Source organism: Macrobrachium nipponense, chromosome 27 (genome assembly GCF_015104395.2).
Source record: "Macrobrachium nipponense isolate FS-2020 chromosome 27, ASM1510439v2, whole genome shotgun sequence".
In the NCBI taxonomy this organism is placed as follows: domain Eukaryota; kingdom Metazoa; phylum Arthropoda; class Malacostraca; order Decapoda; family Palaemonidae; genus Macrobrachium; species Macrobrachium nipponense.
In genome coordinates, this window is record NC_087216.1 from 16,175,543 (window position 1) to 16,191,057 (window position 15,515).

The window sequence follows — 15,515 nt, forward strand, 5'->3', positions numbered from 1 at the left end:
ACCGGTAGAATTAAATTAAACTTGTGCGATCCAGGGACTATTGGCATCTATACCAGGTCATGGGGCATGTATACCCAGAATGCCCTCGGCGTCGTGTGACCAACCCGCCAGTTATACTTCTAACCCAGTTAGACTGCTAGAGGGGTGGTTCGAGGTGGGCCCTTTAACTGTTAAGACCTCAGGTTTGTTAGTTATGAAAAATACAAATTAGTTACAAATTTGTCATTTGCTCATATACGAAACAAACCTTTGGTCTTAACATTAGGATAGACTTACTTATTGGAGGGAGGTAAGTCTGTAACTGACTGGGAGTTTGCCACCTAAATCCATTTCCGAATATTAGGAGAATTCTAAGAGGATGGACTATAACCTTTGAACCAAAGACATAAAGAGATCGATTGGTTTCCCTCACTGGGGAAATAGGGGATCCCCTATTCTCATAAACCACTCTTGTCCCTTGTGTCTGGATCTACCATCAACCCTCCCTTCCAACTACTGAGAGGGGTGTGTTGCTACTGGAAAGTATACTATACTCTAACATAACTTTACAGTATGGCTGACCACCTCACCTGCATCTAGTCCGTTCCAGCTCATGATATTACTCTCCTTCATACTGCCCGTAGGTAAAGGAGTAGAAAGAAAGTAGTAAAGAAAAAAGACCAGTCATCCCATTCACTCTACTTTCATACCTTCATCTTAGACTAGACACAAACTGACCCACCACTTGTTGGGCCGCCACCACTGGACCCAAGGAAAAGGTATCCAAAGATCTATGGGCAACATCTTTTAAATAAAAAGAAGTGAAAGTCGTTTGGCGTTTCCAAACACCAGCTTTCAGAATTCTCTCGACAGACATATTCTTCTTGAATGCCAAAGAAGCACTCAAGCCCCTAATGTCATGAGCCCTAGCCTTCTCCTGGCTATCTGACCCCTTGCCTTCTGTCATGTAGGCATTCCTGATCGTTTCCCTTAGCCAAAACAATATTGTATTCCTGGACACTTCCTTTTTTGTTCCGTCCTGTACTTACGAGCAACCTCCTGCACCCCGGTCTGAGGTGCCTTGTCCTCCTTAAGTACTCTCTTGTTACCCTGACGGGACACAGAAGCATCTCATCTTTGTCATTATCTACAAAATCAGCCAGAGAAGGTATGGAAAAAAAAAGTTAAACCTGCCGTCCACTACTGATGGGTTTTGAGTCTTGGCCACAAATTCTGGCACAAACTCGAATGCCATTGACTTCCAACCTCTCGAGTGCTTTACCATAGACGACAGGCCCTGTAGCTCCCCCACCCTTTTGGTTGAAGCTAGGGCCAATAAGAAGAGTGTCTTTAGGGTCAGGCTCCTATCTGTGGACTGCCTTAGTGGTTCGTAGGGGGGTTTTGTCAGACTACTCAGTACCATGGTCAAACCCCAATCTGGGGCTTTCAGTTCCTTTGGTAAACATGAATGCTCAAAGCTCTTCATCAACATGGCCAACTCCCATGAAGATGAAATGTCCACGCCTTTCATGCGTAAGACCGAGGCTAGAGCCACCCTGTACCCCTTCACCGCCAACACGGACATATGCCTTTCTGTCCTGAGATATAGATATATCAGAAAGTCTGCTAGTTGCTGAATAGTGGTACCGAGTGGAGACAAGTTCCCTCTACGACACCAATCACAGTATGCTGACCATTTTCCTTGGTATACTGCTGCCGATGACTTTCTGATATTTCCTGCCATGTGCGCTGCTGCTTTTTGCGAAAACCCTCTCGCTCGCAAGAGATACTCGACAGTCTCCACCCGTGAAGTGATAGGGACTTCACCGACTGGTGGTACCTCTCCACGTGAGGCTGACATAGCAGGTTGTTCCACGGTGGTAACTCTCTTGGTATGTCTATCAGGAGTTCCAAGAGGTCTGGAAACCATTCTGCCTTTGGCCATAACAGAGCTACCAGAGTCATTCTGAGGTTCTGAGACCGCATTACCCTGTTCAGAACCTGACGGATTAGACAAAATGGAGGAAATGCGTAAAGGTCCAGGTTGTCCAATGGGTGTTGTAGAGCGTCTTCTGCTACTGCCTCTATGTCCAGGACTACCGAACAATACACTCCCAACTTCTTGTTGTACCTGGTTGCGAATAGGTCTATGATCGGCCTTTCCCACAACCTGAGCATTCTATCCACAACTTGTTGGTGCAAGGACCACTACATTCCCAGGATCTGATCCCTTCTGCTCAACTTGTCGGCCACCAGGTTTCTTTTTCCAGGAATATATCTGGCCCTGATACCACGTTCTCTACAGCCCACTGATGAAGTTGAACTGTCATCATATGTAACTGTCGAGACACTAGACCTCCTTGTTTGTTTATGTAAGCTACTACTGTGGTGTTGTCTGACATCAAAACCACTGAATGTCCCTGCACCCTCTCCCGGAATTCCTGTAGTGCCAGAAATGCTGCTTTTAGTTCCAGCACGTTTATATGAAGTTTCCTGTTCTCACTGCTACATTTTGCTGAAACCATCAGCTCCTCCATATGCGCTCCCCAATCTTCTAGTGACACATCTGAGAACAGCAAGAGATCTGGTGAGGGTTGCTGAAGGGGAACACCCACTGTCAGATTGCTATCCTTCACTCACCACAGCAGGTCTTTCCTCACTTCTGCCGACAAGGGAATCTGCTTGTACGGGTGACCTACTATTGGCGACCAGAACTCCTTCATCCTCCATTGTAGAGACCGAAGGTGTAACCTCCCTTGTGGTACTAGCTTCTCCAAGGAAGTTAGAACTCCCAGTACTACCTGCCACTGTTTTGCTGGCTGTGTTTGTTTTTCTAGAAAGGCCTTCACCACTTGTTTGCATTTCTCTACTCTCTGGTCTGTTGGGAATACTCTGGCTCTTACTATGACCATTCCCAGAAACACCAGCCGTTGACTTGGATCCAACTGCGACTTCTCCCAATTTATCACAATGCCCAAGCTGTGACAAAATTGTAGAAGGGTCACTCTGTCCCTGAGTAATTTCTCTCTGGACTTTGCTATCATCAGCCAATCATCTAGATATCTTATTAGCCTGATCCCCTGAGCATGCGCCCATGACGAAACAAGAGCGAACACTCTTGTAAAAACTTGAGGAGATGTTGTCAATCCAAAGCACAGAACTTTGAACTCGAAAACTTTCTCTGCCAGACTGAAGCGGAGAAATTTCCTGGAAGACTGATGGACTGGGATCTGAAAGTATGCGTCTTTCAAGTCGATTGTCAGCATAAAGTCCTTGATCCTGACTGCTTGTAGAACCGTCTTTGGAGTTTCCATTTTGAACCTGGTTTTTCTTAAAAACAGACTCAAAGTTGACAGGTCTATTACTGTCCTCCAGTCCCCACTGGCTTTGGGTACCAGGAAAATCCTGCTGTAAAACCCCTTTGACAGCATGGATACTTGTTCCACAGCCCCTCTTTCCATCATCTTCTTCACTTCCTCTCGAAGAATAAAAGCCTTCTGAGGTTCTTGAGCATAGGCGAGGTGAAGCAATGGCTGTCAGGGGTGGGGATACTTCGAACGGAATCAAATACCCAACTCTGAGAACGTCCACCACCTACTGCTCTGCTCCCAGTTCCTGCCACACCTTCCAGTGATTTGCCAGGCAATCCCCCACTGGTGTTGCCGAGTGATGAGAGGCGCCTTTCCTATCGCCTCGAGCCCCTTCCTCTTGCCCTAATCCCCCTTTCTCTGTTATTTCTATTGTGAAAGGACCGATGAGTCAATTTCTTTGGGGAAGAGGGCCTTGTTACCCTATTAGGGATATTATGCCTCACTGGCTTCTTCCGAGGTATTTGTTGTTGCCTTACTTCCATAGGATTAGCCTGACTGCTAGAAGTTTTCCTGACTGCCTGCTATACCAACCTATCGTTAGTGTCCATCCTTCTCCTATCTATGGCCTCTGGTAACAGCAATTGCGACTCTAAGATATTCCCATTCCTCATTGCTAGCAGGGAATCCGAATCAAGAGTGCGAATTAGCCTGGCCAAAGCTGCATCCCTCCTCATTAAAAGGATATTTGCCCAAACATTGGCACTTAAATTTGTCAAGTATACAATTGCTTTGGCACCTGATTGTAGCAATCTAATAAACATTGATTCATCCACTGCCTTCCTCGTCACTTCTGAGGATGCAATCTTTGCAACTGCTGTCGACCAAAGATCCAACCATGAAGCAGTCTGAAAGACAGAAGCAGCTGTCACTTCTAACATAGCAGCCTCTTGGCAAGTCATCGAAGGGCATTCCATTTTCACTTGATCTAAGGTTAATCCAGGCCTTAACCTTACCACATTTGGGTTAATTTGTCTAGCCAGTAAAGGAACCGTCGATGTCATATAATATTTTTTATGTTTCATCATTGGAGGGGGGATAAACTTAAACGATCTATTTGATCTTAAGGAATTACCCCTTCCCGCAATCCGTGCGTTTACGTGTTGTAAAACGGACTCCGCATGATTTGAACAAAGTAACTCATATGACACCTTGGTATCCTTTCTCACCCCATGACAATCCCAGGAGGAAGCATACTGGCAGGTGTTTCCGTTCTCTCCGAAAGGTTATTGAATTGACAAATCAAATCAATCACCTCGGCATACAAAGCCAGAAACTCTTGGTTCTCTCCTTCCTCCGGTTCAAGCGTACTGTGCTCTGCCACGGGAGACGCTATCTCACTCCTATCCCCTGACAACCATCCGGGTGCTTCATGGCCATCTGCCGGCCGCGGCTTCTTTGATCTCCGCTGACCGCCGATGGCTCGGTCCCGAACAGTCAGTAGGAGAACGAGACCGGCTCACTCCTTCTCTGCTTGCGAATCTGAAGCGAGAATCTCGCTTATATCTCCAAGATGAGGGCTCTCTCAAAACAGAGTTCACTTCCTCTTCATGACAATTAGTATCGTCTCCAACGACCAACGGAGAATTAGGCCTTGATCGTTCATTTAGGCGAACAACGCTTTCCACCAACGTATCAGACGAGGTTGCCAACTTGCTATTTTTCGACCCTTTAATAGGAGCCTTATCATCTTTCCTCCGTATTTTAAACGGTCTTACAGGCAAAACTGGTATCTGTGCTCTATCCTTTGCTGCACTTTTTGCCAAAGACACTAGATTTTCTTCAACTCTTTATAGTCTCTACTGGTAACTCCGCGTCGGCCATTATCCCATCGGCCGCCGACTCACTCGCTCGTTCGGATTCTTGTAAGCGGCTTCGTCCATTACCTTTGAGTTTACCAGCCTCTGACTTCCTGCCTTTCTTGCTGACTGGGATGTGACCGTCCTGGTCCGAAGAAGTAGAATTCACTCTTCTCCTCTTGGCCCGAGAAACAGTCGCGAAATCCAGTATCCTACAACGCTTGACTGGTACACGCCGTAACGTCATTGAACTTAGCGATGACGCTGAGTTAGAGGAAGAAGACGAAGAAGACGACGAATCACGCCTTTTATTTTTGCCTCTCTTATTAATTTTCTTCTCTAAATCCTGTAATTTCTTCATTGCAGTGTGTACTACCGAGTCAGAAAGCATATTTGAGTCTGGAGGCAGCGAAGAAGACTGAGAACCAGTCGGCTGTGACGTCATCGCGTCTGCCATGTTGGTATGTGACGTCGGTTGTGACATCACCAATCTTGTGGGTAGAGATTGGGCTGCTGCTGCTGGCATCCCTGCGTTTGCAGCAAAACCAACCCCAACGTTCTGCATCGTCGTAACCAAAGAAGTTGTTGGCATAGCCACAACATTATTTCCCATAAAGTTCAAACCCGGGGGATGAGGAATATTCAGCGCTGCCGGATTCTGCTGGAACCGTGCCGCCATATAGTGCGACAGCAAACCTTCCTAGGTTGGTACACCTGGAAGGCCTAGCGCTGCCCACGTACCCTCCATCCTGTTCGAATCTGGAACCGGCACCCGGCGATGCTCCCCCTCTCGCTGCTGGGAACAAGGGAGCGTAAATATTATGCATCAAATTACCTAAAACCCCTCCTGGCGTTTCCGAAAATGAACCACTAGGAGAAACTGATGGGATATGGGACAAATCAAAGGGCGGTGGCGAAACATATGGGGCAGTCTGGTGTATTGCCGATACAAAAGAAGCAGACGTCGCTTGGTCACCCAAAGATGGCGTCGACTCCTTTCTTTTGTACTGGCCTTTGTCATAAAACTTCCTCCACTGTTCCACCGACCAACCACGACAAACAGAACAAGGATTAGTAATCGTACATACATTTTCCCTGTACCTACTACATGTTGGATGAGGATCCGTCGACACCGAAGTTAGGAATCTTGAACAAGGAAAGCCACTGACTCCAGGGCATTTCCTTTGTCTCCTCTTCGACAGCGATGCAAAACCCTCCATCTCTCCACTTACACACTCTTACAGCTCACACACACTGAGCACACTCAGAAAAAGAGAATTAATAAGAAAAATAAAATTGAAATGGATAAAAAACGGGCATACTAAAACTGGCTTTAAACAGACAGAGAACACGTCCTATCTTAAAGGCGGTATAAAGATAACTGGCAGGTCGGTCACATGACGCCGAGGGCATTCTGGGTATACATGCCCCGTGACCTGGTATAGATGCCAATAGTCCCTGGATCGCACAAGTTTAATTTAATTCTACCAGTTTCCAGCTTGGCGCTAGTAAATCCTAATGTTAAGACCAAAGGTTTGTTTCGTATATGAACAAATAGGTATTCCCACATATATAAAAGTCACATAAAATCCACTGCAATGAAACCATATGCTCACTTGTATAAACCTCACATAAAAATCAGCTGCACTGGAACTGTGTATGCTATCTAAGGTCAATGCTAACACAACTGAAGACAGCAAAATCAGAAGATGAGCATTACTTCCTTAACCATGAATCTCTACGACTGATGTCAGCCTCAAATACAAACCAAATGTTCAACAGCATCAAAAATTTATCAAAATGACTGCTCTATACCATAACTGTCTAGTCAAACCACATATTGTGTGATTTTATGCCCGATGAAATAAACCATCTGTACTGTACCTGTCATTCATGAAGTGTAGTAGATGCTTTCTACAAAATGTCATAAGAAGGAGCACTTCATAAACTCCTCCACCAACATGTGTGACTCCAGAATCCACATACCCCACAACTGTCCGTGGCCCATTAAGCATTTTCTAGGGGGGAAAAGAAAAAAAATGCTTTCAGTCAACTGCCAACAGAGAGAGAGAGAGAGAGAGAGAGAGAGAGAGAGAGAGAGAGAGAGAGAGAGAGAGAGAGAGAGAGAGAGAGAGAGAGAGAGAATCGTTTATAACTTTGAAGTGGTATAGGATCCTTATGAGCTCAAAAATACTTTTCTCTGCTCAGGTGTCAGCCATGAGACATGAACTGTCGTTGAGGAAATCTTTTCTTGATACCATGAACATCAAAGGATTTGTATATCAGAAAGAAATTATATTCTCATACTGTCAAGTACAAAATGTACAATCGCATAACTAGATCACATCAACAATTCAGATTCTATATTAAATCCATGGGAATAGCATAAATCTCAAACATGAAATACAGTAATTTCTTTTGGATGTAAATCAAACATGAAGAGCTGCTTCAGGCAGAAATGAATAGCCCACTCGATTAATTAACCAATGGCATTTTCATGGTCTACCACCAGCCTCACTTTTAAGATTGAGTGTCAAGTGGTTCAAGACTGAGCTCTTCAATTTTTATAAATGTTTTGTTAAGAATGTTGCAACTTTGTTTACCTTTTGTCAATCTGTATACTATTCCCTATCACAGAGAATTCTATAAAGTAACATCAAGTCTGGCCATCTGGGTTGTATTCTAGTAACAAAAATATGAAACAAAATATCATAAAATCATTAAACAAAAACAAATTTTTTTAGATTTAACAAGGTTAATCAGAACTTTTTTCCTTATCTAACTTTCCCCAACATGAAATAGTAATAAAGAAATTAATCCTTTCCTAACACATTTTGGGAGGGCTAAAATAACCAGGCTATTGCCTAAACAACTTGGGTGATGGTTCATTAATAAGGTCCACTTCTAATAAAAGATAGGCTTTGGCTAAAAGTTCCAGAGGTGGCAAGTGTTACAACAATTTGACCTCCGGGTCACACTGTCTGCTTCTATGATTTAAGAATAATTCTGTGCAGTCGGTTAGCTTTACATATCATCCTTCCCCCCTTTCAATATAGAGTATGAAAAAAAAATAAAAATAAAAGGGAAAATAAGATATTGAACATTTACTAAAGACAAAAATAAGTCAACTTTGAATAAAAAAAAAAAAATTGAGACCATGTTGAGTTTTAGTGCCCCACATAATTTATATGCTTAAAATTTACCCATTTTAAAAGTGATTAAACTCACAATTATTTGTACAAAGTTAAGGATATAGCACAAAAATGTACTGTAACACTACACAAAAGTGAACTGGAACACTAACTATACCGTACCCTGTACAAACCAATTTTGAATATGTCCAGTATTCTATACCTCATAAGGTTTAGATGTTGGCAATAAGAAAGTTATTGCAGTGTAGAAAATCTCTTGAATAATCATTGTATTTCAAACAAAACTGATGCCTTCCAATGGTTATAGAGAATTTTACCTTAGAATTCTACCTTATTTAGTCAGTGTACTAGGTAAAATTTTAAAATACAATGATCATGTTACTTACTGCAATGTTAATTTCATTTCGTGCCACTTCCAAATCATGTTCGTTGTTAACATACATTCGCTTGAGGGCATATCGAACACCTCCACTTCCTTTGACGAGAAAAACAAGTGCAAATCCACCTGCAAAATAGAACCATGTCAGTTAATGAAACTAAAATCCTACCTGCTTGAAACTATACAACAATATTTTTAGTCCTATTTGAAAGTCTCTCTATTGCAACCTAAATTATGAAAGCTTTGTTAGGGATTGTTTTATAAAAATTTTTGTGCAAATAAGATTCTAATATGAGGTAAAAATACTTGCTTTACAGATGATACAAAAATTAAAAATTTGAAGCAGAATTATGTCTTATGTGTATATATGTACAGTATATTTAAATAATGTATTTAAATTATATATCAAAGAAAGCATGGACAAAACACAAGCAATGTTTTGAACGGACAAAGAAAAATAATAATGGATCTGCAAAACAAAACTAGTATGTAGAATACTGTTTTACATTAGGTCCACAACTGCCAGCATATGGAAACGCAGGCAGAATAATGAACAATATTCTGAGCACACAACAGAAATACAGAGCAAGAATATAATCACTGAAACAAACACCGGTGCACTACATCAGCAATGACCATAAGGTCAACACTACTAGGCTAATGGCAAAACATATAACACAGCTACCAGAAACAAGCTGGAGGCAAAGCATGACGAAAAACAAACCCTGAGAGAATGGCAGCACATTCATACTAGAAAAAAAATTGCACGCTAGAGTGAGGAACATCGCTGCCAAACTTGAGTACAGAATAAGGATTTCCTATACATGTGCAGTAAAACCATTCTTTTTTTAACTTTCTGCCACGAACCTGGATGCATCCTGCATGACTAAATGGCTATTTTTATAATATATATGGGTTCACAATAACAATTAGTGGTATGGTCAGCATTTGGTGTCATAATCCCTGACTCGGATGAAATAAACCAACACAATGATCTTGTGTACAGATTTCAGTTAATATTTTCTCTCATTTTATGAAGTATTAGAAATCATACCACTTCTTGAGCATAAAACAACATATGGCAGATCAAGCAGAGATCAAATTAATTTTATTCATGTATCTCTACACTTAACAAACAAGATTCAGAGAAAAGCAGATAGATTCCAAAGAACTTATAGTATATCACTGAGAGAGAGAGAGAGAGAGAGAGAGAGAGAGAGAGAGAGAGAGAGAGAGAGAGAGATTTAGTAGTACAGAATATTTACATTACTATTAATGTAACCTGGAAAATTTCTTAACTCTTAGTATTGTAGCCTTATTTCTGGAAATGCCTTACAACTCTTCTTAATTCCTTTTCTTGATGCAAATTAATCTACAATACTACCCTGTTCAAATGTATATTTTAGGCCCTTTCATTCTTATAAACCAAAAAAGCAATGTTGATAGTTTTTGTTCAACTGCCATTTTTATTTGACATTCCTACCTCAGCTAACATTCTTTTCTTGATGATTCAATGGCAGGAGGCCTTTGAGTACTACCTCAATGTTTCTACAAAGCACGGGACAAGAAACTGTCTTTACACCCCCAACATCTTAAGGTTAGTCAAAGGTGTAAAAAAATCAATACAGGCAGTCCCCGGGTTACGACGGTCTCGGCTTACGACGTTCCGAGGTTACGACGCTTTTCAATTATATTCATCAGAAATTATTTCCAGGGTTACAACGCATGTTCCAGGGTTACGACGCATGCTCCAGAGTTATGACACCTACAAATGCTGATCTGGCAGATGAAATATGACACCAAAAATGCAAAGTAATCAATATCTAAAGTTTTTTTTATGAAAAATGCAATAAGAATGCAGTTTTGAATGCCCACAAAGCATTAAAAGTAAGGTTTTCTTAGGATTTTTGATGATGTTCCGGCTTACAACGATTTTCGTAACCCGGGGACTGCCTGTACTGTGAAATTTTATCATGCAAGAGCATAAGTTCAAAATGATCTGAACACTTCTACATAAACATTATTATCTAAAAATCATTTGGTCACTGCTAATCCTTGCTTTAATGTCACTCCATATTCTAAATATTAATAAAGACTATGTTTCATGCATGGTAAAAAATGTACAAATCCTCTGAAAAGCCGAATTCACAGCCTGACTACAGGATTTCTACATAATTTTCTGACATTTTTTTTGGCTTAGAAACAAATTTTGTTCATTATTTCCTTTCCAGAGGTCTTGCAATGGTTGTTGCATATTCCTTAATCTGGTACAATTTCTAATTTCACCTTTTCTTTACACATGTTGATTTTAAGGTGTACGAGCATTTTCAATTGCATGCGCACTGAATAAATATTAGATCTAAAATGCATAACATTCTTGTTAGAGCAAAATAAGTAAATAGTACACTACGGAACAATTAATGTAAACTGCAGATACAAAAAATTATTGTCATCAATGGTCATGGTATATGGAGGCTGTGTTCCCAATTTGAAATGATAAACCAAGGAATCAATAATTCAGTCTCTCAAGATTTACACAGACTTTTTAAAATAACCTGGAGGTGAACTAAATCCAAGGGAATGGACAAAAGCCAATCAGACACTAAACCCCATATGGAAGATAAACTTTACTTCTATCTTCTATCAGAAACCCAACCAGGCCTGGTTTTTTAACTGTTGCTTATTAGACTACTTTAAATAATAATAACAACAATGACTGACACAGGAATCTCTGTTCTTAGATCTGGAGGGTCAAGGATTTAGAAGAAAAAAAAAAAAAAAAAATCATTTTCAAAACTTATGATAAGGCCTCTGCTCCGGCAAACATGCATGTCTAACATGAAGGTACAGAAAAAAATAATCATAACGTGGCTGGTAAATACAAGTCTGGGAAGTTGAAGTGTTTCAGTTTACTAAAGTTTACTAAAGGAGGAGAGAGAGAGACCAAGATGACAGAACATTAGACTAATGACCAAATGAAAATAAACTATAATAAATATGGGGCATATGTCCACAAACACAAGTTTTATTTTTGCAACACAGTAACATTGCAGTAACTATATATTAGCCATGAAAGTCATATCATGTATGAGAAAAAATGGTTGCAACTGACGCCATAAAAACACAAACATAATGTATGAACAACACCAGCTTACACTTGGAAACAAGCCCTACCTATCAGAGTATTTGTACCAAAGCATATGCTTATTAAAATAACCTGACATAACCAGATATTTCTGATAATTCCAAGACATTTTTATATATGAAAATGTCAAAAATGTCTGCTTTGCAAGGTATTCGAAGGACACAGATATCACTACTTTCCCTTACATTTTGCCATAATTATTATTCTAGTGCTTTTTTAAGTCTTGGATATGAATGTGCTACCTGCTGTCTGTCGATTTTGTAACTAACACACTTGCATTACCATATCTCAGCTAATCTTATTGGCAGTATATGAGCAAGTTATACAATCAGGGGTTACATTCCTAACATTTAAAAACTTAAATCTTAACAAACTTCAGTTGCCTAATGACCAAACACATTAATATTTAATGTTGTCTGGGAATATAAGCTAACATCACATCTTACATTGAGCTACTAGCCTGTACACATAACAAAATGCTACATAAGATTATCCTAACATGGCCAATGCTTATAACTAACAGCAGTACAAGGTTCCTTGCCTTACCTGTAATGAATCTGCTAGCATAGCCTATGCTAAATGATAGCAAAACAAGATTCCTTGCCTAACCAGTAATGTATTTATTAAACCTATATGATACAGCATAGATAAAACAACCAATGACTAGGAAGGTACATTTACAAAACCTATTTCTAGGACAAAATAGTCAGAAAATAGTTTCCAAGAAACAGAAGAGATGTACAAACTACAATTTTTGTGCACAGCTTAAGTTATTGCAGTTAGCTCTTTTAGACACAAACAGTCTACTGTGCTAATCTGTCATCTCCATCATTATCACTACAGTTCCTGTCAACCGATGAGGGGCATTATTTCAGATGTTTTCTGTACCGAATTAATTATAAGAGTTCCACATTCTTTTGTTATGCAAAATATGTTAATGACAGTTTCATGAAAACTTCCTTTCCACAAGACCATCATTGCGTATAACTTCCATTTAACTTTCCAGCTTAGGAAGCAAGAGAATTTAAATGTAAAATAGAATAAAGTTCTCCTGACGGTTTCTGATGTGTTTTGACAAAACAGGCCTATGACTATTATTTTTAAGTCTATTATTTTTAAGTAAGTAATGAACAAGCGCTTTGTGACTAGCCTAACAACAGGGGCCAATTTGGCAAACCAAGGGGAATAGCCTCCCAATTTCCTTTAATACTGATGAAGAGGAAGGGCAACAAAACCTAAAATTAAGTCACCAAATACTATTTCTGATTTGCAGCCTTCATGGTCAGGTTGGATGAATGTGTCCTCGTGAAGTAAACCTCAAATTGGTCAGTTAAGTTTTTATGGTGTCGTAGGTTAGGTTAGGATATAACAAATACTTTATACAGCATTTCCTTCTACAGTTTATGGTAATCTGTTAAATACTTTATACAGTAGTATTTCCTTTTACAGTTTATGGTAATCTGTTAGGACTACGACAGGCTACCATGCATTCCTGGATTTCACCATTTCTCCTTTTCATTCTAAAGCCTATTTCCAAAATGTCAGCCACATTCATTATTAAATTTCTCTGACAGATCAGTGTACAAAGGGTTAGGCTAATCATACATTCCTGATTGAAATGAAATTTTAAATAAGTTTAAAAAAAAGGCCTATCAAAACCTATCAGAAAAACTAAATTCATCAAAAACATATTAAATGCTATCTGAAAAACTACATTTTATATTTTCATTTGATCATGATTTCTACAAATATCACAACCTTCAATTTTATATTAATTTAAGCCTTTTTACTAATGCCGCCCAGTTTTTAAGCCTACGCTAAGCTGGTTGTGTAGGCGTGTCCAAGAATTTAAAAAACAGAATTAAGCTGAAGCATAAAGCTGATATAAAGCTTAACTAGTAGCAGAAGCTGACACCTAACCTTCGGCTGCCTAGCCTACCGTAGGTAATGACATCATCAAAGATCGCCTTTGGATTCGATCATACCAAGGTGAAAAATAAAAAAAAACAGACAGGAGGAGACTTAGGTAGGAGATTTAAAAAAAAAATGCCGAATTGACGTAGAACAATGCTCACCCTCAGCGATAACATCCTCGACAGTGACTGTGTTCCGACCCACCACGAACACCTTCCCGACGAAGCTGGAGTGCGACTGGTCCTTATTCTGGTCTATCCGCTGGAACAACTTCTTCATCTTTGTGGATAAGTGTTGTCCTCCTCCCCAGCATTCATTCAGTCGATCAGGAACCCCAGTTAAGGCCGTTCTTCAAGTTCTTCAGTAGCAGGGTCTCATTCTCGGTGGAGGAGGAGGAGGAGTTGGACATCAGAGTTTATACGACGACGACGACCCTGTCGATTTTGACGCTTTTCCACTCTTCTATCTCACTCGCACTTTCCGCTGCCCCAACTTCTTCATGTCACCAGTTTTGTAGTTTAATTTTTTCCTAGTTTAACCTATCAGTCATTTTCCACAGGAATAACAATAATAAGCGAGGATACAGCCAGCTGGGAGGTGGTGTGGGGGGTCACAAGTCTCGCTCTCTCTCTCAGCTGGTCCTAAGATGGCAGCTTCCGGTTCGCACGTAAGAACAAACAGAAAACGCGAATAATCCCTTCGTAAGGGAAACATTTTTATTTAAGACCACGTCAGACCCATGGCGTTAAAATATATCCATTCCATTCCTTTTTAAAAGTACACCCAAAAGCAACTAGTCGCATCGTATTTTTGTAGCCTCATCCAGAGTATCAATTATTTTTCACTTAAGGTACGGAGACCCCTGACGTTAAATAGCTATAACGACATATATATATATTTTTAAATACTCAACAACTAACCAGGCCGTATTTCTGTTGCATTATCCATAATATAATAATGTTTCAAGTTAAGATATTAAAATTATATATCAACAATTCCATACGAGAATATTTCCCCTCAAAATAAAATCATCCGGGGCAAGTGTCAGTCAGACGTTCTCACTTTAAAAGTTCTTGAAAGATACTACATTCTCAGACGCATCTGGAATTGGGTGTAGTTTCACTATGTTGGTATTGATTGGTAAAAATATGGGTAAAAATCGACCAAGTTATTTATCTAAAAAGAAAGACAGATCTTACATCAAATAACAAAGTTCACATAAAGTGTTTTCTCAAAGCTCCTAATAGTTTCTGCAGGTCCAAAATCGTGCAAAACTAGCGATTGCCGAGAGCTTTCACAGTGGCACTGGAAATTCTTTTAATTATTAGCAATCGATGTGCAACAAGTGATGGTATCGTTCCACTAGATAGTTTTTGAAGAGGATGAGCCAGTGCCCAAGAGGGGGGTGGGGGAGACCTACACCATCAGTCTCCGCCCGCTTTAGTCAATGAGCTTAAAGTAATCCAAAGGGCAGACAACTGTCATCGCTTTTTTCCTTAACGTACTTATGATTATATTCCTTTTTAAATTTACGAATAGTGGATTATAATTAACTACGTACATACAGTTTACTACACATCAAGCCAAGCAAACCTTTGACACATTGGTAAATTTACTCTCATAATCACACTGCAGGTGATGTGATACGAACCTTCTTACGCCATGAAATGGGAAAGCTTGTGTGTGTTTCCCATTCAGCTAAGTTTGCTGGACTCTCCCCCACGGGTCCCCAAGTTTCCAGGAAACTTGCTCCTTATAACGTTAAAATGTTAAGTGTAA

At 40.1% G+C, this 15,515-nt stretch overlaps 1 protein-coding gene across 3 annotated transcripts in view; it reads right to left on the bottom strand.

Annotated features, from left to right (window-relative positions):
• The window catches only part of LOC135200861 (uncharacterized), a 167,942-nt gene extending 152,779 nt beyond the window's left edge, over nucleotides 1-15,163 (bottom strand). For 2 of the 3 annotated variants that reach the window (XM_064229568.1, XM_064229567.1), the window contains exons 1-3: nucleotides 13,898-15,147; nucleotides 8,685-8,803; nucleotides 7,031-7,164 (exon numbers count right to left, since the gene is read on the bottom strand). In XM_064229568.1, coding sequence (XP_064085638.1) covers nucleotides 7,031-7,164; nucleotides 8,685-8,803; nucleotides 13,898-14,015 — 371 coding nt within the window. In that variant the 5' untranslated portion in view covers nucleotides 14,016-15,147. Of the gene's footprint in view, nucleotides 1-7,030; nucleotides 7,165-8,684; nucleotides 8,804-13,897 lie in introns of all 3 variants that reach the window. The other variant, XM_064229569.1, reaches the window with a different exon arrangement.
• Between the last annotated feature and the right edge of the window lie 352 nt (nucleotides 15,164-15,515).